General features: G+C 47.5%; 1 protein-coding gene across 9 annotated transcripts in view; it reads right to left on the reverse strand.

Moving 5' to 3' along the window:
* Positions 1-5,161: 5,161 nt before the first annotated feature.
* WDR25 (WD repeat domain 25) overlaps positions 5,162-26,697 on the reverse strand; it is a 139,928-nt gene continuing 118,392 nt past the window's right edge. For all 9 annotated transcript variants that reach the window (XM_040641425.1, XM_040641424.1, XM_040641423.1 and 6 more), the window contains 3 exons: positions 8,774-8,944; positions 6,286-6,426; positions 5,162-5,642 (listed from right to left, as the gene is read on the reverse strand). In XM_040641425.1, the coding sequence (XP_040497359.1) occupies positions 5,421-5,642; positions 6,286-6,426; positions 8,774-8,944 (534 nt within the window). In that variant the 3' untranslated portion in view covers positions 5,162-5,420. The remainder of the gene's footprint in view (positions 5,643-6,285; positions 6,427-8,773; positions 8,945-26,697) is intronic.

The following is a 26,697-nucleotide window of genomic DNA, read 5'->3' on the forward strand; positions in this document are numbered from 1 at the left end:
CCACCACCACAGAGCTGTCCTGCCATGCCCTGCCACCAGCCACAGTCAGGGCTCTGAGGGAGTCTTGTTCCCAGAGGGCTCTGCTCAGGCCTGGGTGGGGACAGTGACTTCTTTGGCTACAGAGCCAGGTAGCCCACAAAGATGGGCTGACCTGGCCACACGGGGGGAAGGGGTGCCGTGTCTAGAGTTCCATCGCATGACTTTCGAGTAGCGGGGTCAGGCTGACACCACCTTGAGTGGGGGCTGGCATGGGATCTATGTAAAGCAGTCCCAAACCACTTCTTGTGGGGCTGAGCTGGAACAACCTGGTTCTCTCCCGAATCCCCCTGGCTCAAAACCAGCTCCGCAGGACCTTGGGACTCGTGAGTGCAGGTGGCTCTGGTCAGTGACTCTCTCAGAAACCCCTGGGTGGGGACTTGGTGTTTCCCTCCTCTTCCTGATAATGGGGCCGGCTGGCACCAGCCCCGTGCTGGCCACGGAGTCCTTGCTCTGCCCACAATGAACTCGGAAGCAGGAGGGAGGCAGATGGTGTGACTTTAGGCTCAAGGCTTCAAGAGCACAGGGCCATCCAGAGAGGCACAAGATCCCTACTGCTCCAGGGGGAAGAAAGCAAGCCTCCAGGAGGAGGCTCATGCTGGGTGTCGAAGGATGAATAAGAGTTCATCGGGCACTTCAGGCAAAGGGAACAGTTTGTGGAAAGGCACAAATGTGTGACAGCTGGGGAGTTCCAGAAATGGCTCCATGTTTCCATGTGCCTGCCTGAGGGTTCAGCCAGGGGGCCCCCAGTTTCCCTCTGGATCTGTCCCAGGATGTTCCGCCAGATGGGAACTTCTGGGCTGTGGTGAGGCCTTGCCCTCTACTTTCTTGGCCCCATCTACCCGGGCAGCCAGCCAGGCCGCAGCATGGGGTTCCCTCCTTCAGCCCCTGCCCTCCCCCAGCCATGTATCCACCACCCTCCTACCAACCCACGCACACTTCTTCACCCCAACAGGGCAGCACAGGGCTGCCTCTGCCCCTCGCTGGCTGTGTGACCTGGGGCCAGTTTCCCCTTCTGGAGCTTAGGGATATGGATGAGATCCCCAGGAGTCCCCATGACAGCTGGCTGTCCCAGTGCATGGGGGGCCGCAGTCCCCTCAGCTGGACAGCAGGGTGGGGCCACCTAGCAGGGGGCTTCGAGCATCAGCTCCTCTTGACAGAGCCACAGCCACGCCTGGCAGCACACACAGCCTCACCTCAACATGAAACTGCTTTTCTCCCACGAAGACTTCAGACCTGTACCCCAGATCCACAGGTGAGGGTAAAGGTAAGCACTCAGCCCCGGGAAGGTGGGTGGAAGGCACGGCCCACACTTCTTTTCATTCCAGCTCTACACTTTCTAAATTTAGCTCCCTTATTTTAAAATTGCAAATGATGAACTCCCCAACACCTCGCAGAGGATCAGAGTGAGCCTTGAAGAAGGCTCTTTGGAAGATAGCATTAGGAAAAAGACACCGATAAAGGCACAGGGTACGCCTGCCATTCTTCCCAATAAAATAACCTACAAAGGGGGCGGGGCTGGCAGCCAGCTGGCACCCACAGGGCAGGAAGTTGAGGAATCAAGTCCACAGAGGAGAGTGCCAAGAAGCAGCCAGAGTGGGGAGCCCTGGATGTGCCCCTGCCCCAGGAGGATCAGAGCTCTGGTTGACTTCGCCAACAGAGACTTGGATGGTGTTGGCCCCAAGTGAAGCTGAGAGGGTCGTAATCTGCAAGCGTTTTACTCTGCATCTTCTCCCCTGCTTGTTCCTACAGGCCCACTTTATAGATGAGGAAGCAGACTCAGCGAAGCGAAGCACCTGCCAACATCCCAAGCAAGTGAGTGATGGGCTTGGGGCCTGAGCTGGCCTCCCGGCTCCAAACCCCACAGGGCTGGAGGCAGCCGGGGTGCCTCAGCACAGGAGAGGGGGTGGGCGGCTGCTGGACAGGGATGTCATCCTCTGCCCACACCCAGCACTCACACCAAAGCCTCATTTAATGCAGTCTGTAAACAGTGCTCATACTAAAAAAGTGGTAATAGGGGTGCCTGGGGGGCACAGTCAGTTAAGTGTCCAACCCTTGGTTTCGGCTCAGGTTGGGATCTCAGGGTCGTGGGATCGAGCCCTGTGTCGGGCTCTGCGCTCAGTCCAGAGACTGCTTCAGATTCTTTCCCTCTCCCTCTACCCCTCCCGCTCATGCTCTCTCTCTAAAATAAATAATCTTAAAAAAAAAAGTGGTAATAGTAACATGTCACAGTGGGGAAAGCAATCAGAAAACCATGTGTTGAAATTCCCACTGAGAAGTTATTCCACACAAGAAAGGCAGAAAACCACCCAGTTCAGGCTACACTAGACGGCAAGATATCTGGACTCTAGGATCTGGGGCTGGACAGTGGAAACTGGAGTGGAACAGGCAGATGAGAGGTGCTCTGGGAAAGCCAGGTCCCCCTGCACCACAGACAAGGGCAACCCTTCCTCCTGGCCTGTGTCTGGATTCATTGATACATCACTCATTCATTTGACAAGCGTGTGCTGAGGGCCTGTTCAGGCTGGATCTGGGGAGACACACCCTTACAAAAACACTTGTAGTGGGTCCCACCACTCTCCTCTCCAGCTCCCATAGTGAGAGCTATGTCTGACCAAGGACCCCTGGTCCGGAGTGAGCGTGCACCAGAAGCTAGTCGATCAGAGTCCTTCCCTGAGAAGGGGCAACAAGCGGGAACAGAGGAAGGAGGCAGCCCGTCGCTGGGGGCTTCAGCCGTGAGAGTGAACCAGGCTCAGGCCAAGGCCCAAAGGGCAAGAGAGGGTCTCATCCATCCTTGGCCTGCCATGATGAGGCCTGAGGATGGGGCCAAAATGCACCCTCTGGTCTAAACTCCTGCGTCAATTAGTGGTCTGATACTAGTATTAGTATTATTACTAATACTCCCAGCTGCTGTTTCCTGAGTGCATACTGTATGCAGGTCCTGCCAAGAGCTGTACAGCCCGACCTCATTAACCCTCACAAGCTGGGTACTACCAATTCTCATTTCATAGAAGGGGAAACTGAGGCACTGAGCAGCTCAGCACTTGACTGCAGCCACACAATGAAAGGTGACGGCAGGGTTTAAGTTTGTCTGACCCCAAAGCCTGTGTCCTGCCAACAGGCCACACGTGCAGTTATTCATCCAACGCCACTGTGGGCCAGGGGCCAGGCGTACAGCAGGGATCAGGCACCTGGAATCCCAGGAAGTTTACACTCCACTGCGCACACCTGTGTGTTGGGGAGCGGGACAACATCCAGGCAGAGCTAAGCACTCTACGTAAAAGACCGAGAATGACGGGAGCGTGTTAGGCACAGAGGTCAGGGGAGGCTCCGTGAAGCCCCACTGTCTGCACAGCACATGAGACAGCAGGGAGCCAGGGGGCACTGGGGGAAATCATGACCCAGCAGGGGGACAGCAGGAGCAAAGGTCCTGAGGCACCATCCCATGGGAGCACCGTGGAGGGAGCCATTAGCCTATCAAGGATACGGCTGATATGGGGAGGCTCCATTTCACAGAGAAAGTGACCTGACAGCAGGCTTCTAAGATCACTGAGCTTCCCACACAGACCAGGGGAACTCCTTTAGAGGGTGGGGGGGTGAGAGAGAGTGGGCGAGAGGCTCAGCAGGGCAGTCACGCGAGGGGTGGGGGAGGAGTGTCCATCACCTGTGCCATGTTCTGAATGGACGTATGCTCAGCCTCCGCTCCCTCGGCCACTCTGCCAGGGGCAGTGCCTCATGGGGGTCTCCACTTCTGTAGGGGACCAGGCCCTCAGAGCATGGGATGTGATTCTCTTTCTTTTCACCAAATCAGCCATTCTTGATCCTAAAAGGAGAAAGTGCTCCCAACCTGAGCTCTGCCAACACCCAGCCTGGCAGCATACAGTCACTGGGACCCTGCGCCCTGCATGAGCCTGGGGGGGGGGTCACTTCTCTCACCAGCCTGAAGAGCACATGCTCCCCCACCCTCACCCATGTGCTCAGCTCCAGCCCCCCCATCCCCCCGCCAGTTCAGGCACAGCAGGTGCTGCATACACTCAACACCCACCGCCTGCCAGGCTCCGCACTGACTGCGGGGTGGGGTGTGGGGGCAGGACGAAGGCTAGAAAAGGAGTCATCCCTTAGAATAAGCCCCACCTCAGGGCCTTTGCACTGCCCTTCCTCTGCCCAGAACGCCTGACCCATGGACCCCTGTGCAAGTGAGACATACTGAAATAAACATATTTACGCAGCAACCCTCTGCAAGCTCCAGATGCCCTTCGCAATCTGTCCAGTTCCCTTCCCAGGAATGGAACCCCTGGTGTGTCAACACCTGCCACAGACTTGAGCTCCTTGGAGCCATACACAAGCCTGCAGGCTGAGGGTCCTAACACCACCTTACAGATGGGGAGACTGAGGCTCAGAGAGGAGAGATGACTCATGAGGTCTCAGCTATGCTGACCCCAGACCTGCCCTAGAACCCAGATTCTGGAGAGGCAAGGATGGGCATCCCATGGCTCCTACTCCCATGGGCCTCCTCCTCAGGTCCTCCGCGCTTCCTCATGGACTCCCTGCCGGGGATACCCTCCTCGCCAGCTCACAGTCTGCCTCCACCAGGAAGCCTTTCAAGGCCACAGGGACACACGGCTGCCCCGGTACCTGCAGTTCCTCACCTACAGTGGATCCTTGGGCTCTTGCGGTGGCCCCTCAACTATGGGCCTGGTGAGACTCAGTGCTAGAGCTCACCTACCTGCCCAGAGCCCTGGGTGGCTGGGTCTCCCTGCTGGCCTAATCCCTCAGGGGTCCTCAGGAGCCTTCTGCACAACAATTCTTCACTGGGACAGTGAGCACAGCCCACAGGCAGTGGGACTCCCCGGGCCATGCTTGGCGGGGAGAGGGAGGCAGCCCTACAACACTGTGGGGACTGCCATGTTCCCACATTGAGTTTCCGAGGGCAGCTCTAAGACCCAGAGTCCTCACAGGCCCCCCATGGCCCCGGGAGTCAGGTCCATCGTCAGGATCAGCAGAGGGGGGCTGCCCCATCTCAAGCTCCCACTGGTCTCTCTGTCTCGGAGCCCCAGAGGGCCTGGGAGGGGGCAGGCGCAAGGAAGCTGCCAACACATATTTGTCACTAAAATAACCTAAGAAATAGCAAAACACTCATGTTTATTAAGTACCGTCAGCAACCTGCCAGGCACTTCCACTAATGTGGTCCTCACAACCCTGAGGCAAACAGATCTCTGTCCCCATTTTACAGATGTGGAAACTGAGGCTCAGAGGGTGGTGTAGGCACCCTCTACCCAGCTTTGATCAGAGGCAACCTCAGTGCTTCCTCACACCCACCCACCCCAAGGAAGAATGGGAGCCTGGGGCCTGGCTGGCATCCGGAAGGCTCTGCACGAGGAGGCTCAGTGCCAGATCTTAATGTCGCCCTCCCAGGAGCAGGTGGCGAGGACAGAGGGCAGCACAGGGTGGAAGGTGGTGCCAACACAAGCCTGGGCATGCCCCTGCAGTGTGCGCGCCCGGCTGGCAGTGCGGAAGCTGTAGAGCAGGACTCGGCCGTCAGCACTGCCCGTCACCAGCAGGTCACCATCTGGGGAGCACTCGCAGCCCACCGAGTAGCCTTCTACCTGCAGAGGGCAACACAGAGGGTGAGCAGGCCACACCACAGCGGCTCCTCCAGGCAGCCCAGGAGGCAGGGCTTATTACAGCCACTCTACAGAGGAGCAGCCTGAGGCTCAGAGCAGGGCCACCCACCCAGCATCGCCAAAGCCAAGGCCCGAGCTCCATCCATACGGCTGGGGTCCCGGCACAGATCTTGTTTCACGAAGTCGGTTTAGTGGAATGCAGCTGGAACAGCTTTAGCATGGCTGACAGTGTCTGGCCTCACCAACAGCCACTGGGTCCCCTGGCCCCTTCTGCCCCAGCGAGGCAGGCCTCAATGGGGAGAGTGGCAGATGCAGAAATGACCCCCACCCCCATTCTGTCCTGTCTTCCCTCCCCCACCCCCATGACCTGTCCATGTGAGCCACTGAATCAGGGAAAACCTTTCCTGCCCCTGCACCTGGGGCCTGGAGGTAGGGCCAGATGTGGCCCAGGGCCTTCAGTGAACACCAGGCCACATGGCATGTGGTCACCTGGGAAACAGAACATGGACTCTACCCAGAAAGAGGGTCTGTGCACTCTGGGCTCCAAGTTCACTGCTGATGCTGTCTGGCAGGAGGCTCTGGGGGCCTGTGCCGCACTCTCGACCCGGGGACAGGAACACAGTACCTTGTGCCCTTCGTAGCGCCGTCTCCTGCTCATCCGGTAGGGCCACACAGCAGAGAAGAGAGCCAGGTAGTTGCCGTTGGTCTGCGCCAGGAACACGGGCTCCCGGGGGTGCAAGGTGAGGCTGGGGCAGGTGTATCTCTCCTGAGAAACAGTGAGGCCACAGAGAGGACGGCAAAGGCTCCCAACTACGCGTCTGCCTCCGATAAACATGCCACCCAGCACTATACTCCTGGATCCTTGCGTCCAACCCGAACCTGGGCTTACGGCTGTGTACGAGTTTCCTACAACCGCATGGCTTAGAACTACAAACATTTGCTCTCTTAGAGTCCTGGAGGTCAGAAGTCTGACATGGGTCTCACTGGGCTAAAAGCAAAAGTGTCAGCAGAGCTGTGTTCCTTCTGGAGGTTCTGAGGGTAATCTGTTTTCTTGCCCTTTCTAACATCCCTTGGCTCATGGCCCTAGTGGTGGACTGAAAAATGGTCCCCCAAACCACATCTCTGTCCTAATTCCTGGGACCTATAAATGTCACCTTATATGGCAAAAAGTGTGGAGGGGGTGTCTGTCTTTGCAGATGTCATTAAGTTAAGCATCTTGAGGTGGGGATATTACCCCCTATTATTGCCCTAAATGCCATCACACGTGTCCTTACGAAAGGAAGGCGGGAGATGAGACACCCAGAGAAGGCGGCACGGCGCCAGAGCAGAGGGTCTGCAGAGGCCAATGTGAACAAGCAGGGGGAGACCCTCCCCCAGAGCCGCCAGAACGAGTGGGCCCTGCAGAGCCTTGATTTCACCCCAGGGAGACTTACCAGGCATCCGGCCCCCAGAACTGAGAGTGGATTTGTTAGTTTAAGCCGCCAATTTTGCGGTACGCTGCTACAGAGTGACAGGACACAAGTCTACAAACCCGCCTCCCGCCTCCACGGTGAGCCCTCAGGGTGGCCCCAGCCAAGCCCCAGCTCCCCGCGGCCCACACACACAGTAACTGAGGAGGTGAACGGCCAGGCAAGAAGATAAAGGCATGAACAAAGTGTTCAAAGCACAAGGCAAGGAACTGTCACTGTCTGACAGGCTGGGTCACATGGAAACACCCCTACAAACTCCCTTCTCAACGGCACCTGTCCTTCCTTTATTCTAAGTGTTGTCCTAAAGCCACACTGTCTAAAAGAGCCCAAACTCAGAGAGCAAAGTGGGGAGCAGGTGGAACACAGCTGCAGGCTACTGTGTCCGTCAGCGGCACAGAGGCCACGGTGACCTGCTAACAAGCTCCCCAGCATGCTGCTCCCGAGCAGAGCGCCTGCTCACCGCACAGAAAGTGAGGAGGTGTGATTTTTAAGAGGGCCAATGGCTTGGCCCTCAGCATTTTCTGCTGGGGCTTGGGCATTCAGCATTTTCACCCACCTCACCCACTTGCCCTGGTTTCTGCACAGGCTGTTGGGACACAGAATGCCAGGGTGGCCAGACAGGCCCATGCAGGCCCCCCCCCCACCCCGCCCCGGGCCTGTCCCTCCCAGCGGGCTGCACTAGCACGCTGAAGTAAAGGTCTAGAGGCTGGCTTGCTCAGGGTCACACAGAATCCTCTGAGAAAAGGAAAGGCAGGGAAGGGGAGAAGGTATGTATGTACACCTAATATATATTTTGAAATTCGCCAGGGAGAGTACCAAAAAGATTAGCCATGGCTTAACTGATATCTTATAAGGTGATGGCAATGGAGATGGTGGTAGTGGCGATGGTGAAAATGAGCAGAGTGATGGTGAGGGTGGTGATGGTGGAGGTGGTGGTGGTGGTGACAGTGGTGAAGACGCTGGATTTGAGGGTGGTGACGGTGATGACGTTAATGACGACGGTGGTGATGGCGATGATAGGTAGAGCACCCCTGCGCCTGGCACTAGATCCTTTATAAGCATCATCTCCTTCAAGTCTCAGAAGCACTCTATGAGGTAAAGAATATTTTCCTCCTCAATTTCCTAAGAGGAAAATGAGAATCAAAGGGGCTACGTAACAGGCTTGTAAGTGGCGAATCTCGGACTTTAGCAGAGATGGTCTAACCCTGGGGCCCTGCTTGAACTTCCAGGTCACAGCTCCTGCCAGACACACTGAGTGAGTGTGGGACGGAAACCTGGGGGGCTGGCTGGGGTGGCAGAGGGAAGGAAGGAGTGTCTTGGGTTGTGTGGCTATCTTCTACTGATCTGGATGGATGGCCCCTCCACACCCCTCACCCACGGGGTGGCCATGCTGAGCAGAGGATAAGTAGGACAGTCATGGAGGTGCTGTGATTTGGAACCTCTGGAAGGCTTTCCAGGCAGGCCTGGACCTGCACTTGTCTACCTGACCCAAGAGATTTCAGGCACCTGAGCAGTCTCTAAAGATCCTGCCTGCTGAACCATCCCCATCAGGAAGTGACCTGGGATCCCAGCAGCTTAGGGCTACATGGCTACATCCTGCAGCTGAAAACAAACTGAAAAGCAATGCCAAATAGGGTTTCTCACGTGGAAAATCTGGTTGGAGATTTTGGCAGAGCTCCGGAAATCCCAGGCAATAATGGTACGGTCAGCAGAGTCCCGGCTCGAAGCATCTGTGCTGCTCAGAAACTCTGAGCCTTCCTGGAGGAAGAGGATGTCCAAGGTCTGCTGGATGGTCGCCTTGTAACTTCTCACCACCTGCAAGAGTGGGCACCCATCATGCTGGTGGGCCTCAGGAGTACAGGGCAGGCATCCACGGGGAGGGCCACCAAGGGCCCAGACAGTAGGTGGGTCTAGTAAGGGCAGTGCTAGGCTGCTAGGAGATACAGCCTTGACTGGTGGCCCCTCCCCACAGGCGGTCCTCCCTGTCGCGTGCCCACCCCACATCTACTGACACATGGCCACCATCCATTAGCCACCCAGGGAGGCGTGATAATCTCCCCAATCACGCCAATCGCCTAGAGAGCAGCTGGTGCCTGATGAAAGTGAGCTTTGGGAAGGGCCCGTTGCCCAAGGGCACCTAAAGGGCATCAATGATGCCCACTGATACCAGGCCATATTTTGTGAGAGGCTCTTGCTTCTAAAGATGTCATATAATTCACAGCTCACAAAACCCCAGCCTATTCCCTCTGGAATAGTAACTGTACTGCAGAAAGCCAGAGCCCTTGAAGACCATAAAGCCAGAACCACAATACACAGATTAGCTTTAAAGACACTTTGACTTCTTAGCATCTCGGCCAATATTTCATAGCTTCCTGTCTTGTAAACCAATGTGATTAACTATCAACCGGTTCTATTTTCTCCAGAGCATTTTATCACATTCACCTTCCATTCTAAAGCAACTGGTTTAGGTTGGGGGCGGGTCCCAGTATCAGAACTAACAAGTAACTCCACTTCACGAACTCACAGACCGCACGCTTTAGACTGCAGTATTTCGGCAAGAGGCCAATACAAGGCGGTCTCAGGCCTTCCTCCAGGTCCTGGCTGGCCTGTTTACCAGTTCCCAGGGCGCCACCATGTGGCCACAGCATAAACACAGTTCTCTGGTCCCTCACCTGCTGGCTGGGAAAAAGAAGTCTTGACAATTTTTTTAAAAAACTGGAGTTCACAACCTTAAAAATTTTGCAGATATATTTTCTATCATCCTCTTTCAAATGTATATAATTCAAATTCACATTACATGCAGCACTTTACATAGTCAATTTGGGCAGTTTTGAGACCCATTGTCCAGATGAGGAACACTGAGGCTCAGAGATATAGGGATTTGCTCAAAGTCCCACCACCAGGGTGGTGGGCTTCTCCCCATCCCTGCTGCTTCCCTGGGGCCCACAACCCAATCTCCTACTGGCCACTCCCTACCTCCATAAATATGGGGATAATTTCCTGGGGACAAACGACTGCTCTTCTCCGAGCCTCTTCAGAAGCAGCCCCTAGCTAAGTTGATTTCAGGGTGAGCCCCCGAAGCCTGAAGAACAGTCCAGAGGCAGAAGAGAGAGGGCAGCCCTGCAAGCCTCTGAACACAGGGCAGAAAGCCGGCCTGTGGCTGCTCCTCAGCCCCGAGCCTCACAGAGTGTGGATGGGGAGGACGTCTCCATGCCCCCAGCCAGAGGGACCCAGAGGGGATGCTGCTGGCTAAATGCTCCGCCTGCCCAGTCTGAGGCTGGGGCCTGGTGGGGGGGGGGGGCGCATGACTTCACAGTCTCCACTATCAGTTCCCCTGAATTTGCACAACAGTCCAGCTCACAACAGTGCCACCCCAAGACCGGGTCTGGAATCCACTCTGGTGGGGAGGGGAGGGGAAAGGAGGGGAGGGGAGGGAGCAATGCCCCATAGTCAATGGCTCTGAAGCAATTTCTTTGCTGGCTCCTCCCATCCCAGGGGCCATTTCAGTTACCCCTCACTTCAGCCACCCCAGCCCTCCATTTGCCTAGGCCACAATGGGCCTCAGCGCCCAAAGCCCTCTCCATCACCACCGTTCAGGTGAGGAGCAGGGAATCCAGAGACTGCCGGGGTAGCAAATACCAAGAGAAGAGTACGCCCGGTCCAACTTACGTCCCTGGCTGTGGCCTGCGCACCGTGCAGCTTGTCCTCCCCGGCGGGGGGGGGGGGGGGGGCACGGAGCAGCACCCAGCGCTACAGCAGCTCATAGAGAATGGCCACTGGTGGGCGCCCACACGCGCCGGGCAGTTCCCAGCTTTCCGGTAGGTAGGACCGTGAGCTCCCGTGGGCAGCCTACATGCTGCAGCCCCCCTCCAGCCACAGCACCTTGATCCCCACAGGGGCTTGGGAAACCCACTGACCCAGGAAAGGACAGAGGAAGAAGAGGGCCCCCCTAGCCGCTTCTGAGTGCCAAAAAGTGGCAGCCACTGGGCAGGGGTTCCACATAAATTATCTCATGATGACAGCCCAGAGGTAGCTTTTCCCAGGGGGAGGCGTGACAGCCCAAAGAGGAGCAAGGTGCCACGGGCCCTCAGCCTGTCCACTACGGAACTACCCGCGAGCCCACCATCACACCTGCCTCCTAAGACAAACTTTCCAGGAGAACAAAAACCGTTGTTCTGTATGTTCCTGAGAACGGATGGAAACGGCCCAATTCATTAGGGCACCATAAAATTGAATGGCCAGGAAACAAGCCGTGTTACGGGCGATCCCTGCCAATAACGCTGCTGTAAGTGGAAGGCTGACCTTTGAAGTGATCGCCGCCGAACGTGATTTACTCGCCTTCACAACTGCTCCTGCCCCGGGAAAGAGCAGAGGAGCCATTTGTGTGTCTAGCTGGTGGGTTTTATGGCAACCTTAATTACACCGACAGCTGGTATGTCCCATCCCAGGGGCATGGGATGGCACTACGCGGGCCTAACTAGCTGGATCCAGAAGGGAGCCCTCCTCGGACTCTTCTGGCAGCCAGGGGCCTCTGTCAGGTACGCAGATACCTGGCTGAAGGCTTTGGCTTTGGGGAAAGTGGGAGACGTAATCCACACCATGATATACTCAGTTATGAAAATCACTCAACATCCCTGAAATCTGACAACTGCTTGGCGCACTGGACAAACCTGGGAAACTATGGGCTGACTCTGATTCATCCAAAGCACAGGTTGCCCTTCCTCACGTCCCTGCCACTTCCGAAGTGCACGTGGCTGGGCGCAGGCTGGGCTCCGGTTCTGGCCCAGCTGCTGACTTACTGGTGTGCCTGGGGGAGTCCCTTCCCTCTCCAGGCCTGGCTTTTTGGTCATCACCACAAAGGGCCTGGGCTGCCAACAAGCAAACCTCTGCCTCTGGGTGCCACTGGACCTCAGAAAGGAGGAGGACAGGGGTGCACTAGCCCCCTGGCCTCACCCCACCACTCCTCTGCACCCAAGCCTGAGGGAAGGCAAGTGGAGACACTGCTCTGGCACCCACGGGACCCCGTGCTCCCTCAGTCACCTGCTTACCCCACAGGACCGTGAGTTCCCGGGCACCAGCATTTCTGAGTCGCCCTTGGGCAGCACTGGGTCTGCACAGCACAAGCATTACTAAGGTGTGCTGAACTGATGGCTGGATAAGTGAATGAGTGGATACATAAATGGATTATGACAAAAAGGACAGCTTGAAAAGTAGGGACTCTGAGGTCTCTAGCTCCCAGCAACATCAGGCACTTGGGGAGCTGCTGCCACTGGCTCTGTTAGACACCCTAAGAGATGACATTCATTCACAGGGTCCTCCTGTGGTCCTGGACATGGAAACAAAGGAGATGTGACTCTCAAGGAACTCTTGAGACCACAGTGGGGGTGGGAGGCAGAAGCAGAGCACCTGGCTCAATGTCACATCATCACTGGCCCTGGGGAGGCTGGTGGAGGCCTCCCTCCCCTCGTGAGAGGGCCCAAGCTCTCAGGCGGACACCCAGGGGGCCTGTTGCTAAATTGCACGGTCCTGGGCAAACCACGCCTCTCTGCTTCAGCTTCCACCCCTGTAAGGTGGGGCGAGTCATGGGGCCTACAGCCTGGGAGCAAACAAAGGCGATGTGCCTGGCTCAGCGGCTGACGTGAAGCAGATGCTCAGGAACCTTCTCTTCCGTCCCGGCCGGAGCCAGAGTCCCCAGCTCAGAGCTGTGGGTCGTTGAGCAAGTTCCTTCTCCTCAGAGTTCAATTCCTTCTCCCTGAAAATAAACACTGGGGTCTCTTCAAATGCTAAGACGTCAGGAATCTATGCATAAAAGCAAGCTGGAGAAGTGAGCAAAGGGCCTGTTTCTGGAGTTTAAATTCACACAAGTGGCCAATCACAGAGCACAGCATACACCGAAAGTGCTCTGTTCAGAAATTCACAAAGGGTCAGGAATTCATGTTAAAAAAAAAAAAAATAGAAACGAGGACCTGATTGAGTTTTTCTACAATGTGGAGTTGGGGGAAGCTTTCCTTGCCATGACTCTGAGGCCAGAAGCAACGAGAAGAAAAATGGGTTAACCTGGCTACATGAACATAACAACAACGGCACACAAAACAAGTAAATAAAAGTGACAAATGGGAGAAATATTTGCAACTTATATTAGAGGCAAAGGTTATGGTCCCTAATACAGTTTCTCAAAGCAGATGGGAAAGACCCAGCACCTCTACACAAAAATGCTGGAAAAGTGAACAGAGGTCATATAAAAGGAAATGTAATTGGTCCTTTGATTTGCTCATACCAAGAGAAATGCAAATTTAAATTACACAGAGATACCATTTCTTACCTATCAAATTAGCAAAATCCCAATTTGACAACACACTCCAGTAGGTGGCTGTGGGGCATCAGCTAACTGTACACACTGCTGACAGAAACACAAAATGCCACAATCCCTGTGGAGAGAACTGGGGCAACATCAAGCAAAATAACATATGCCTTGTTTCGCAGCAATCTGCATGACCCAGCAAAGCAACCTGTAGGAATGATCCCAAAGGTACACTGGCAAAACCCCAAAAAGATGTAAGTACAGCACCACTGAAAGCAGCAATACTTATAAAAATTAAAAACTGGAAATAACCCAAACATACATCCAGAAAGGACCAGCTGAATAAACCTTAGTCCATCCACACTCCGGAACGTGATGCAACTGTGAAGAGTGAGGCGGGCCCATCCGCCCTGCTGTGGGGCGGCCAGTGAGAAAAGCCAGGTGGCAGAGAAACAGTGTATGGGGTAAATGGAAGAAGGGACAGGAATATGTATGTGTGGGTGGTTTGCTTCCACTAAAAACAACAGAAAGATAAACCAGAAACTAAAGAAGTAAATAAACAGAGAAAGAGAATAGAGACAGGATGAGAGAGGATTAGAGACAGAACTTAGAGGATGTCTGTAAGCAGCCAGACAGTAAACAGTTTAGGGTCTGGGGGACACATACAGTTACTGCTGCATACTCTTCTGTGTGCGTGTGCCTGTGTGCAGACGTGTGCACGCATGTGTATGTTACGACCATTTGAGAACGTAGAAACCATTCTTTTTTAAAGATTTTGTTCATTTATTTTAGAGAGAGAGAGTGAGAGAGCACATGCAAGTGCAAGTGGGGAGAGGGGCAGAGGAGAGGGAGAATCTCAAGCAGACGCCACGCTGGGTGCACATCCCAATGGTGGTGCCCGATCTCACAATCCTGAGATCATCACCTGAGCGGAAATCAAGAGTTGGACACTTAACTGACTGTGCCATCAGGCACCCCTAGAAACCATTCTTAGCTCAAGGACTGTACCAAGCCGGTGGCAGGCCAGATCGGGCCTACAAGCTACAGTTTTCCAATCCCTTCTCTAGAGCCATGTATGTATTTTATAAAATGATGCAACCAAATTAACATAAAGCAGGCTCTAAGATATGAAAGCAAAATTAATCAAATAAAACTAACCACGTGTTGAGCTGGTAGCTTAACCACACAAATGGGATTTATTTTGGGAGACTCTAAAGCACACTAATATAATGGCATATTCTTAGTTGAATATACATTCTGAACAGAAAATCAGTAATTTGACGGTAGATCCTAACTGGACATACTCTGTGGACCAAAAGAACCACAAGAAATCTTAAACTGTCTTCAATCATTGCACAGCTAGTGTTGACATATACCCCCAAAATTCTGTGAAGGCAGATAGAAATAAAAATTTCCAGTATAAAAAAGAGAAAATACATAAAACCAAACAAGTTAAAGAAAAATTCTGTAAAGCTAAATTTGAATAGGGAAAAAAATGAGGTTTTTTTGTTTCTTTTTTAAGACTTTTTTTTTTTAAGATTATTTATTTATTTATTTCACAGAGATAGACAGCCAGTGAGAGAGGGAACACAAGCAGGGGAGTGGGAGAGGAAGAAGCAGGCTCCCAGTGAAGGAGCCCGATGTGGGACTCAATCCCGAACGCCGGGATCACACCCGGAGCCGAAGGCAGACACCTAACGACTGCGCTACCCAGGCACCCCAAGATCTTATTTTTAAGTAATCTCCACACCCTACATGGGGCTCTAACTTACAACCCTGAGATCAAGTGTCACACACTCCATCAACTGAGCCAGCCAGGTGCCCCTGATGTATTTTTTCTTAACAACAAAACCATTTCCTAGCTCTGTCCACAGAAGGGGCCTAGAAACAAGGAGCAACCACATCACTCAGATTATGGTCTCTAAACCCAGCTAAACCAAGAAGCGACAGATGACCGACCTCAGCACCACAACAGTGATTGTAACTGTCTCATGTACGTTTAAGAAGGTAAAGGAAAGTGGGGTGCCTGGGTGGCTCAATCAGTTAAGCGTCCAACTCTTGATTTCTGCTCAAGTCATGATCTCAGGGTTGTGAGATTGAGCTCCACTGTCAGGCTCTGCGCTGAGCATGGAGTCTGCTTAAAATTCTCTCCTTCTGCTCTTCCCCACCCCAACGTGTACTCTCTCTCCCTCTTAAAAAAAGGGGGGGTAGAGGCAAAAGTGACCATGCTAGGTAGAGCCATGGAGGATGCACTGAACTTCTAGGGATGAAATACACAATGTTTGAGATGAAAAATACATTAGATGGGATTAACAGCAGATGAGATACTGAAAAAAAAAATGAACTAGAAGACACAGCAATTGAAATTATTCAAAACATACCAAAGAGAAAAAAAAGACCGGATTTAAAGATGAAATCTAGTTTTTTTTTTTTTTTTAAGATTTTATTTATTTATTTGACAGAGATAGAGACAGCCAGCGAGAGAGGGAACACAAGCAGGGAGAGTGGGAGAGGAAGAAGCAGGCTCATAGAGGAGGAGCCTGACGTGGGGCTCGATCCCGGAACGCCGGGATCACGCCCTGAGCCGAAGGCAGACGCTTTAACCGCTGTGCCACCCAGGCGCCCCTAAAGATGAAATCTAGTTTTAACCCAAAATGGAGTAAGCCTGCTATGGCCTCTTATTCTCTCCTACCAATTACAACTAAAAGCTCTGGACAAAATTCAAGAAGCAACTACCTAAAGGCTTTAAAGAGTAAATAATAGCAAGTGGGCTGGGAAGGGAAATAAAAATTTGAAAGGTAAGGGCCTAGATTTGTAGGGTTTGGGGGAGGGGGTTGCCTGTTTGCTGTCTTTTAACTCCTGACTTTGACAATTTGACTTAGTGAATTAAGGAGCTACACAGGGAACACGGATAGCAAAAATTCTGAAATAAATCTGTCATTCTGGTCAAAGGAACAAGAAAATGGGCCCCTGTAAGCCAGAGAGTATGGGGGAAATCTAAAAATATATCCTCTTGCTCTCCTGCCCTGACCCAACGCCAGCCCCAACAGCAGGACTGCAGTGCTCTGGGTGTGCAGCACAAGTACCTAAAACCCAGATGGAAAACATCTGAATAGAAAAGCTGGGGAAAAGGGTCTTTATTATAACAATGGTAAGGGGGAAAGCCACATTATTTTTTTCCTCTATTTTCTCTGGCTACTTTGCCTTGAAAGGGATCCCAGTTATGGATACCGTGACGAGGCAGAAGGCTAACAGTCTGAGACAATGCCATCTCTCTGGGCAGAAGAACCAGGAAAGGAGGCCCTGGGGGGGTCACGTGGTGTGGGAGAAGTTCCAAAGAGGAGAGAGCTGAGAATCCTCTAGTTCTATGTGTGAACTGACATGCACCCCAGGACAACCCCTAAGCAATATAGTCATGGAACACAATCACAGAAGCACAACTGAAACTAGGAGAAGCAGAATACCATATAACCACTGCCCAAGTCTGAAACAAATCCCTTCGTGGCCCAGCATCACAAAGTGTTTCAACACTGTAATGAAAATGGAACCACTGCCCAATGAAAGAGAGAAAGAACCTGGAATCTCAATCTAAAATGGTTGGCTGCCTCTTAAGACAAAAAAATCACTATTCTCCATAGGACTTCAATAGGACCCAGGATTTTACCATATGATATTCAAAATGTGTAGGATATATTCTGAAGTTACTCGACATATAAAGAACCAGGAAAATGTAAATAGTAGAGAGAAATGATACATGTCAGCCCTGAAGTGACCCAGATGCTAGAATTATCAGACACATTTAAATAGCAATTATAATAATCCTCAATGACATAAACACTCTTTTTTAAAAAAGATTTTATTTATTTATTTGACAGAGAGAGAGTGAACAAGCAGGGGGAGCAAGAGAGGGAGAAGCAGGCTCCCCACTGAGCAGGGAACCTTATGCAGGCCTCAATCCCAGGACCTGGGATCATGACCTGAGCGGAAGGCAGATGCTTAACCAATTGAGCCACCCAGGTGTCCCAGGAATTGCATTTTTTTTCTTTAATAGAAAAATTTAGAACTGGAAAAAAAAAAAGACAACCATGGAATAAACTCAATAACAAAATGGAAGTGACAAAAGAAAGACTCAGTGAACTTGAAGACAGATCAACAGGAATGATACAATCTGAAGAAAAAACCTACAAACCCTTAGGGACCTGTGGGATAACATCAAAAACTTAAGTATTTTTGTCACTGGAGCTCCTAAAAGAGAGGGGAAAGACAGCAGTGCAGAAAAATATATATATTTGTTGACAGAGCGTGCCCAAATTTGGCAAAATGCATAAACTTACAGAGTCAAGAGGCTCAGCAAGCCAAGGAAAACCAAGCCCTGACACATCACAATCAAACTGCTGAAAAGCTAAAGGAAAAATCTTGAAAGCACCCAGGTTAGAAAAATGAAGCATCACATGAAGCAATCTGAAGGGCTGGGGATTTCTCATCAGAAGTTATGGAGGCCAGAAGACTGTGGACACAGTGAAAGTGGTGACAGGAAGGAGTGTCAGCTCAGAATGTTATAGACAAAAACATCCTGTGGGAATGAAGGGGAGATAAAAGACCTTCACAGATGAAGAAAAGCCAAGTAAATTTATCATCAGCAGACCTGCTCTATCCACAATAAATGCTAAACACAGTTTTCAAGCTAAAGATAAATAATAGCAGAGGAAAAGTGAGAACTTCAGGAATGAAGGGAGAGCACCAGAAATGGTAGAAGATTGGGTAAATCCAAAAGACCATTTTTTTCTCCAAATTAAGTTCTCTGAAATATGTGTGACTGTTGAAAACAAAAACTGCAAGTCTTTAAGGCAGAAAGAAAATTGTACCGACCAGAATCTACACAAAAGACTGAAAAGTGGGGCACCTGGACGGCTCAGTCGGTGAAGTGTCTGCCTTTGGCTCAGGTCACAATCCCAGGGTCCTGGGATCGAGCCCCACGTCAGGCTCCCTGCTCAGGGGGGAGCCTCCTTCTCTTTCTCCCTCTGCCCCTGCTTGTGCTTGCTCTCTCTAATAAATAAAATCTTTTTTTAAAAAAAGATTGAAAAGCAATGGAAACAGTACATATGCAGGGAAATAGAACATACTTTTCTAGTATTAAAATATTTTAAAAATAATTTGCTGTTGCCAGCAAAAATAATAACAACGTATTCTGGGGACTGTAATATATGTAGAAATAAGATGTATGCCAAAAATAGCACAAAGACTATTAAGGGGGAAAACTCAATACAAGCTCACACAATACCTAAAGAGATTTAATAGGACTTGAGGGTGGGCTGATAAGATAAAAACGTATACTATGAACTCTAAAGCAACCTCTAAAAGTAAACCACAGCATAAATCCATGGATTAAAAAAGCAACAAAACAGGTAAGATGAAATCATAAAAATACTAAGTTAATCCAAGAGAAAAGGCAGGAAAAAAACAAAAACGAAAGAGAGAAGAGAAGAGGTGCAACAAATGAAAACAATGGCAAGATGGTGAATTGAAACCCAAACACACCAATGACTGTGTTAAATGAAAACAGGATGAATACACCAGCTCAAAGAAAAAGACTGGTACACAGAATTAAACTAAAGATCAAGATCCAACTAAGCGCTGCCTACAAGAAACACATTTTTATTTATTTTTTTTTAAAGTTTGTTTGTCATCTGCAGGTTAGGTCATGATCGTGGAGTCCTGAAATTGTATACCCTGCACTGGGATCCCAGCTCAGTGGGGAGTCTACTTCTACCTCTCCCTGCTCATGCATGCTCTCTCACATGCTCTCTCTCTCTCAAATAAATACAATCTTTTAAAAAATAAAATAAATAATAAAGTTTATTTATTTACTTTTAAAGGTTTTTTAAATTTAATTTTTTAAGATTTTTATTTATTTGGCAGACAGAGAGAGAGGGAGGGAGCACATGAGCTGGGGGAGTGGGAGAGGGAGAAGCAGGCTTCCCACTGAGCAGGGAGCCCGATGCGGAGCTCAATCCCAGAACCCTGGGATCATGACCTGAGCCAAAGGCAGATGTTTAGCTGTTAACCCAGGCGCTCCAGATTTTTTTATTTGAGAGAGATAGCAAGCAGGGGGAAGGGCGGAGAGGGAGAGAGAATCCACAAGCAGACTCCCCGCTGAGTGCAGAGCCCCACGCAGGGCTCAATCTCACAACCCTGAGATCATGACCTGAGCCAAACTCAAGAGTCAGATGCTTAACCGACTGAGCCACCCAGGAAACCCATTTATTTAAGTAATCTCTACACCCAACATGGGGCTTGAACTCACAACCCTGAGATCAAGAGTTGTATGCTCTTCCAACTGAGCCAGCCAGGTGCCCCAAAACACATTTTAATTATAAAGACAGAAATAGGTTAAAAGTAAAAACATGGAAAAAAATGTATCATGTTAACAGTAATCAGAGTAAACCAGGAACGCCTAGGTTAATGACAGACAGAGGAGATTTCAGAATGAAGAATATTACCAGGGATAAAGGAAGTCTTTTCATAATGATTAAAGAGTCAATTCATCAGGGAAACATAACAATCATCAATGGCTTTGCACCTAATAAGAGAGCCTCAAAATAAATGCAGGAAAACTAATAGAACTTAAAAAGGAAATAAGACAAATTCGCTCTTCACAAATTTCAACCAGCTGCTCTAAACTAAGAGAACAAATGGACAGAAATATCAGAACGGATACAGAAGACTTGAATAACATGATTTACCAACTCAATCTAATTGAGATGTACACAACACTACTCCCAATAACAGGAGAATAAACATTATTTTCAATTACACACAGAACATTTACCAAGGTAGACCATATTCTAGAATGTCAAACAAGTCTCAATAAACTTAAAAGGATTCAAACACACAATGTATGTTCTGTACCACAATGGAATTAATCAATAAAAGATATCTGGAAAATTTCCAAGTATTTGGAATCGAAATAGCACACTCCTGTAATAATCCATGAAGACCAAGAAGAAATTAAAAAGGTATTAGAAAGTATTTTTTTTTAAAGATTTCATTTATTTATTTGACAGAGAAAGACAGCCAGCGAGAGAGGGAACACAAGCAGGGGGAGTGGGAGAGGAAGAAGCAGGCTCCTAGCGGAGAAGCCTGATGTGGGGCTTGATCCCGGAACTCCAGGATCACGCCCTGAGCCAAAGGCAGATGCTTAACGACTGAGCCACCCAGGCGCCCCGAAAGTATTTTTTAACTAAATAAAAATGAAAGCACAATATATCAACAGTTGTGCTAACGTAGCTGCAACACCCAGAGGGAAATTAACACAACAGTCCCCCTCTCCAGCAGTTTTGCTTTCCAGAGTTTCAGTCACCAAGGTCAACTGTGGTCTGGATGCAGATGATCTTCCTTCTGACATAGTGTCAGAAGGTCAGTGGTAGCCTGACCTTTGCATGTCACAGCACCCATGTCATTCACTTCACCTCATCATATAGGCATTTTATCATCTCACATCATCACAAGAAAAAGAAGGGTAAGTACAATTTAATAAGATATTTTGAGAAAGAGACCACATTCACATAACTTATTATATTGTTATATTAAATTGTTATAATTGCTCTATTTTATTATTGTTGCTAATCTATTACTTGTTCCTAATTTATAAATTAAATCTTATCATAAGCATGTATGTATAGGAAAAAACAGTATATGGTATATAGAGTTCAGTCCCATCCATGGTTTCAGGCATCCACGGGGGTCTTGGAACTATCCCTCGTGGATAAGGGAGAGCTCCTGTGGCACTGAACATCTATGTTAGAAAAGAACAAAAGTCTCAACTTCCACTTTAAGAAACTAGAAAAAGAATATAAAGTTAAACTCAAGGTTTAAGCAGAAGGAAATAATTAAGAAAAGAAATCATTAAGTTTTTTAAAAGGAAAAGAAATAAAGAAAAACCAATGAAAGAAAATCTGGTACTTTGAAAAGGTCAACAAAATTAAGCCTCTAGACAATTTATGCCAAAAAATTAGATAACTTTGATGAAAGAAAAAAATCTCTTGAAGGACACAAACTACCAAAGGTCACTCAAAGAGAAAGAGAACACTAGAATAACCCTATATTTATTAAATAAATTTTATCTGAGGTTTCAAACCTCCCCGAAAAGAAAATTTTAGGCTAAGATGACTTCACTAGTCAATTCCAGCAAATGTTACAGAAGAAATAACAGCAACTCTATACAATCTCTTCCAGCAAACTGGGGAGAAAGGAACAATCACAAAGTCATTCTATGAGGCCAGCATTGCCCTGATACCAAAAGGAGACAAAGACATGACCAGAGAAGTACAGATCAATATCCCTTTGAACACAGATATGAAAATTCTTAACACATTTTAGCCAACAGAATCCCAAATTATATAAAGGGGATAATAAATCATGATCAAGTGGAGTTTATCCCAAGAATGCAAGGTTGTTTTAATAACTGAAAAATCTTTTGACAAAATCCACCATATTAACTGAGTAAATAGGAAAAACATATTATCCCTCAAAAGATGTCAGAAAGGCAACTGACAAAATCCAACATTCATTCACAATAACAACTCTCAACAAACTAGGAATAAAAGGGAATGTCCTCAAATTCATAGGGACATCTACAAAAACACATAGCTAACATATGTAACTGTGAAAAAGAATGAATACTTCCCCTCTAATACTGAGAACAATGCAAAGATGTCCACCTTGCCACTTCATTTCAACACAGGTCTACAGGCTTAAGCCAATGCAATAAGCTGGAAGGAAGGGATAGAATGCAGCATGGGAGGAAGAAATGGCATTCAGATTGGAAAAAAAGAATTAAAGCTGCCTTTATTCACAGATGAAATGATCATCTTTGCAGAAAATACAACAATATCTACAAAAAAGCAACCAGAACTAATAAATGACTTAGAGTTATGGAATTCAAGGTGAATACATAAAAATCAGTGTATTTCTATTATACCAACAATATACAATCAAAAATTGAAATTTTAATATACTACTTACAATAGTGTAAAAATATAAATATTTAGGAATAAACCTAACAACAATGTTTAAGAACTATACAGTGAAAACTATAAGACACTAGTGAAAGAAATTAAACTAGATTTATTCTTTTAAAGATTTATTTATTCATTTTAGAGAGAGAGAGAAAGAGAGGAAGAGCATGCACATGTGAGCAGGGTGGGTAGGGGCAGAGGGGGGGAGAGAGGTAGAGAAGTAGACTCCCAGCTGAGCATAGAGCCCTACTCAGGGCTCAATCCCAGGACCCTGAGATCATGGCCTGAGCCAAAATCAAGAGTCGGCCATTTAACTGACTGAGCCACCCAGGCGCCCCAAACTAGATTTAAAGAAATGGAGAAGTATATTATGCTTATGGATAGGAAGACTCAAAACTGTTAAGAATTCAATTTTCCTCCAAAACTGATTGGTAGATCACATACAATATCATTTGAAGATCAAGCAGGCCTTTTTTGGTAGAAAATTGACAAAGTGATTATAAAATTGAAATATAAGTGCAAAGAACCTAGAATAGCCAAAACAATTTTGAAAAAGAAAAAAATTGGAAGACTTATACTACCTGATTTCAAGACTCATTAGATGAAAATAATGAGAAAGATTACAAGAAAACAATGGGGGTATTGGTGTAAAGACAAAGAAAGCAATGGGAGAGAAGATATTACAAAACAGGGGCGCCTGGGTGGCCCAGTCGTTAAGCGTCTACATTCGGCTCAGGGCGTGATCCCCAGGTTCAGGGATCGAGCCCCACATTGGGCTCCCTGCTCTGCTGGGAGCCTGCTTCTTCCTCTCCCGCTCCCCCTCTTGTGTTTCCTCTCTCACTGGCTATCTCTCTCTCTGTCAGATAAATAAATAAAATCTTTAAAAAAAAAATCTTAAAAAAAAATAGACCTACACAAATTCAGTCAACTAATTTTCCAAAGTTACAAAGTCATGGGTATTATTTTCAACAAGTATTGCAGGAATACTGAATATCCACATGCAAAACCATGAATTTCCATCCATTACCTTGCACCACATACAAAAATTACTATGAGATGGACCACAGACAAATATAAAGCCCAATACTATACAACCTCTGAAAATAAACACAGAAGCAAATCTTTGTGGCCTTAGGTTAGGCAGAGTTTGCTTAGCCACGACACTAACAGAATGATTAGAAAAAAAAAAAAAACATTGAGAAATTAAACTTTATCAAAAATTTTAAATTCTGCTCTTCCAAAAATATGAGAATGAAAACACAACCCACGCACTGGGAGGAAGTATTTGCAAATCATACATGTGATAAACATATATATAAAGAACTCTCAAAACTCAGTAACACGAAAACAGTCTGATTTTTTTTTTTAAAAATGGACAAGAAACTTAGACATTCATCAAAAAAATATACATACAGATGGCAAAGCAGCTCAGGAAAAGATGCACATCATTAGTCATTCTGGAAATGCAAATTAAAACCACCGTGAGACACCACTACACTCATTTCAGAATGGCTGAAATTTAAAAGGCCTATCACAGCAAGTGTTGGCTATGATGCAGTGCAATGGGGTCCTCACACAATGTCTGTGGGACGGTAAAATAGTGCAACCATTTGGAAAACTGGAAGTTTCTTTACAAGTTAAACATAGACCAGCATACTACCTAGATATTCTAATCCTAGGTATTTATCCAATATCTTAGTCTGCTCAAGCTGCCATAAAAAGGTAGCACAGTCTGGGGCTTAAACAACAGACATTTATTATCTCACAATCCTGGAGGCTGGGAGTCTAAGATCGAGGTGCCAGCAGGGCTGGTTTCTGCTGAGGCCTGTCTCCTTAGCTTGAAGACTCCCAACTTCTTGCTGAGTCCCCACGTGGCCTTTTCTCCATGCAGCCCAGAGAAAGCTCTGTTGTCACTTCCTCTTCTTTTAAAGACACCAGTCCTGTCGGATTAGGGCCTCACCTTTATGACCTCATTTAACCGGAATTATCTCTTTAAAGGCCCTATACAGTCACACTAGGGGTTAGGGCTTCAACATATGAGTAAGAGAGGGGCACAATGTAGTCTGTAACACCCAAAGAAATGAAAACATGTACTCACAAAAAGGCTTGTACATGAATGTTCATAGTAACTTTATTTGTAATAACCAAAAGCTGGAAACAACTCAATGTCCATCTATAGTAAATAGATAAACTATGGTATATCCTTACTGTGGAACCCTACTTATCAATAGGTTGGGATAAACTATTATTTGTACACACAATAACATGGATCAACTCAAAATAATTATGCTGAATGTGGGGAAAACCCACATTTAAAAAGAGTACATAGGGGCGCCTGGGTGGCACAGCGGTTAAGCATCTGCCTTCGGCTCGGGGCGTGATCCCGGCGTTATGGGATCGAGCCCCACATCGGGCTCCTCCACTGGGAGCCTGCTTCTTCCTCTCCCACTCCCCCTGCTTGTGTTCCCTCTCTCGCTGGCTGTCTCTATCTCTGTCGAATAAATAAATAAAATCTTTAAAAAAAATAAAAAATAAAAAAATAAAGAGTACATACATATGACTATAATTTACACAAAAAATTCTAGAAAATGGAAACTAATTTATAATGACAAAACAGATGAGTGGGTGCCTGAAGCCAAGAGTAAGCCACAGAGAGGGGCAGGAGAAGAAATTACAAAGGAGCACAAAAACGTTTGAAGATGATGGATATTACCACTTAATTTGACTGTAGTGATGGTTCCATGGACGTATACATATGTCAAAACTTATCAAGCTGCATACTTCAAATACCCAGTTTACTGTAGGTCAATTATACTTCCATAAAGGTATTTTCACAAAGGGACAACATGGAAAAAACAAAGGCAAAATAAAGTAAACAAAAACTGAGATAATTCACCACCAGGAAGTCTGTACTACAAAAAAATGTTAAAGTAAGTTCTGCAGACTGGGGGAATGACACCAGATTGGTACTCAGATCAACAGGAAGGAAAAATAATGAAAAATAATAAATAATTAATAAATAGTGACAACAAATAAATGAAATAGAATGAATGAATGAATGAATGAATGAATAATAGCAAAAAAGTAATGAAACAAGGGCACCTGGGTGGCTCAGTTGGTTAAGCGTCTGCCCTTGGCTCAGGTCGTGATCCCAGGGTCCTGGGATGGAGCCTTGTATCTCTCACTTGCTCTTTCTTTCTCTCTCTCAAGTAAATAAATAAAATCTTTCATTTTTAAGGATTACTTTTATTTTTAGAGATATTATTTATTTATTTGAGAGAGAGAGCAGAGGGAGAGGGAGAAGCAGGCTCCCCACTGAACAGAGAAGCCCGATGTGGGACTCGATCCCAGGACCCTGGGATCATGACCCAAGCCGAAGGCAGATGCTTAACCAACTGAGCCACCCAGATGCCCCAAATGAATAAAATCTTAAAAAAAAAAAAAGTAATGAAATAACATTGAGATCAATTTGAGGTCAACACATTTGACAACTTAGACAAAATGGACAAATTTCTTAAAAGAAAAAAGTTACAAAAGTGAAGAAACAGAACACCTGAATAGCCCTATATACACCTTTAAAATTTTTTGTAATCAAAAATCTTCCAACAAAGAAAACCCTGGGTCCAGATGTCTTTATTGGTGAATTCCGTCAAACATTAAGGAGGAAAATACACCACTCCTACGCAAACATTCAGGAAGTACATGATGAGAGATTTCCCCACTCATTTTTTTGAAGCCAATATTAATCTCTCATCAAAACAAGACTAAGACAACACAAGAAAAAGATATAAGCCAATAATCCTCATGAACAAACATATAAAATCCTTAATAAATATTAGCAACTAGAATTGACCATACATAAAAAAAAATAATACATCGTGACCAAGTAAGGTTTATTCCAGAAATGCAATGGTTCATGTCACATTTCTTTTAAAAATCAATGTAATTCACCATATTAAGTGAATACAGGAAAAAATACAGGTGTGGTAAAATCATTTGACAAAGTTTAACACTAATATATGATAAAAAAAAAAAAAACCTTCAGAAAACTAAGAATAGAAGGTAACTCCCTTAAACTGATTTAGGCTATTTACCCAAAACCCATATCCAACATCATTCTTAATGGTGAAAGGCTGAATGCTTTCCCCATAAGGTCAGGAACAAGACATGAATGTTCACTCTCACCACTTTTATTCAACATTGTACTGGAGATGCTAGTGATTGCAATACAGCAAGAAAAAGAAACACAT

The sequence above is a fragment of the Ursus maritimus genome, unplaced genomic scaffold, assembly GCF_017311325.1.
Source record: "Ursus maritimus isolate PB19 unplaced genomic scaffold, ASM1731132v1 scaffold_25, whole genome shotgun sequence".
In the NCBI taxonomy this organism is placed as follows: Eukaryota; Metazoa; Chordata; class Mammalia; order Carnivora; family Ursidae; genus Ursus; species Ursus maritimus.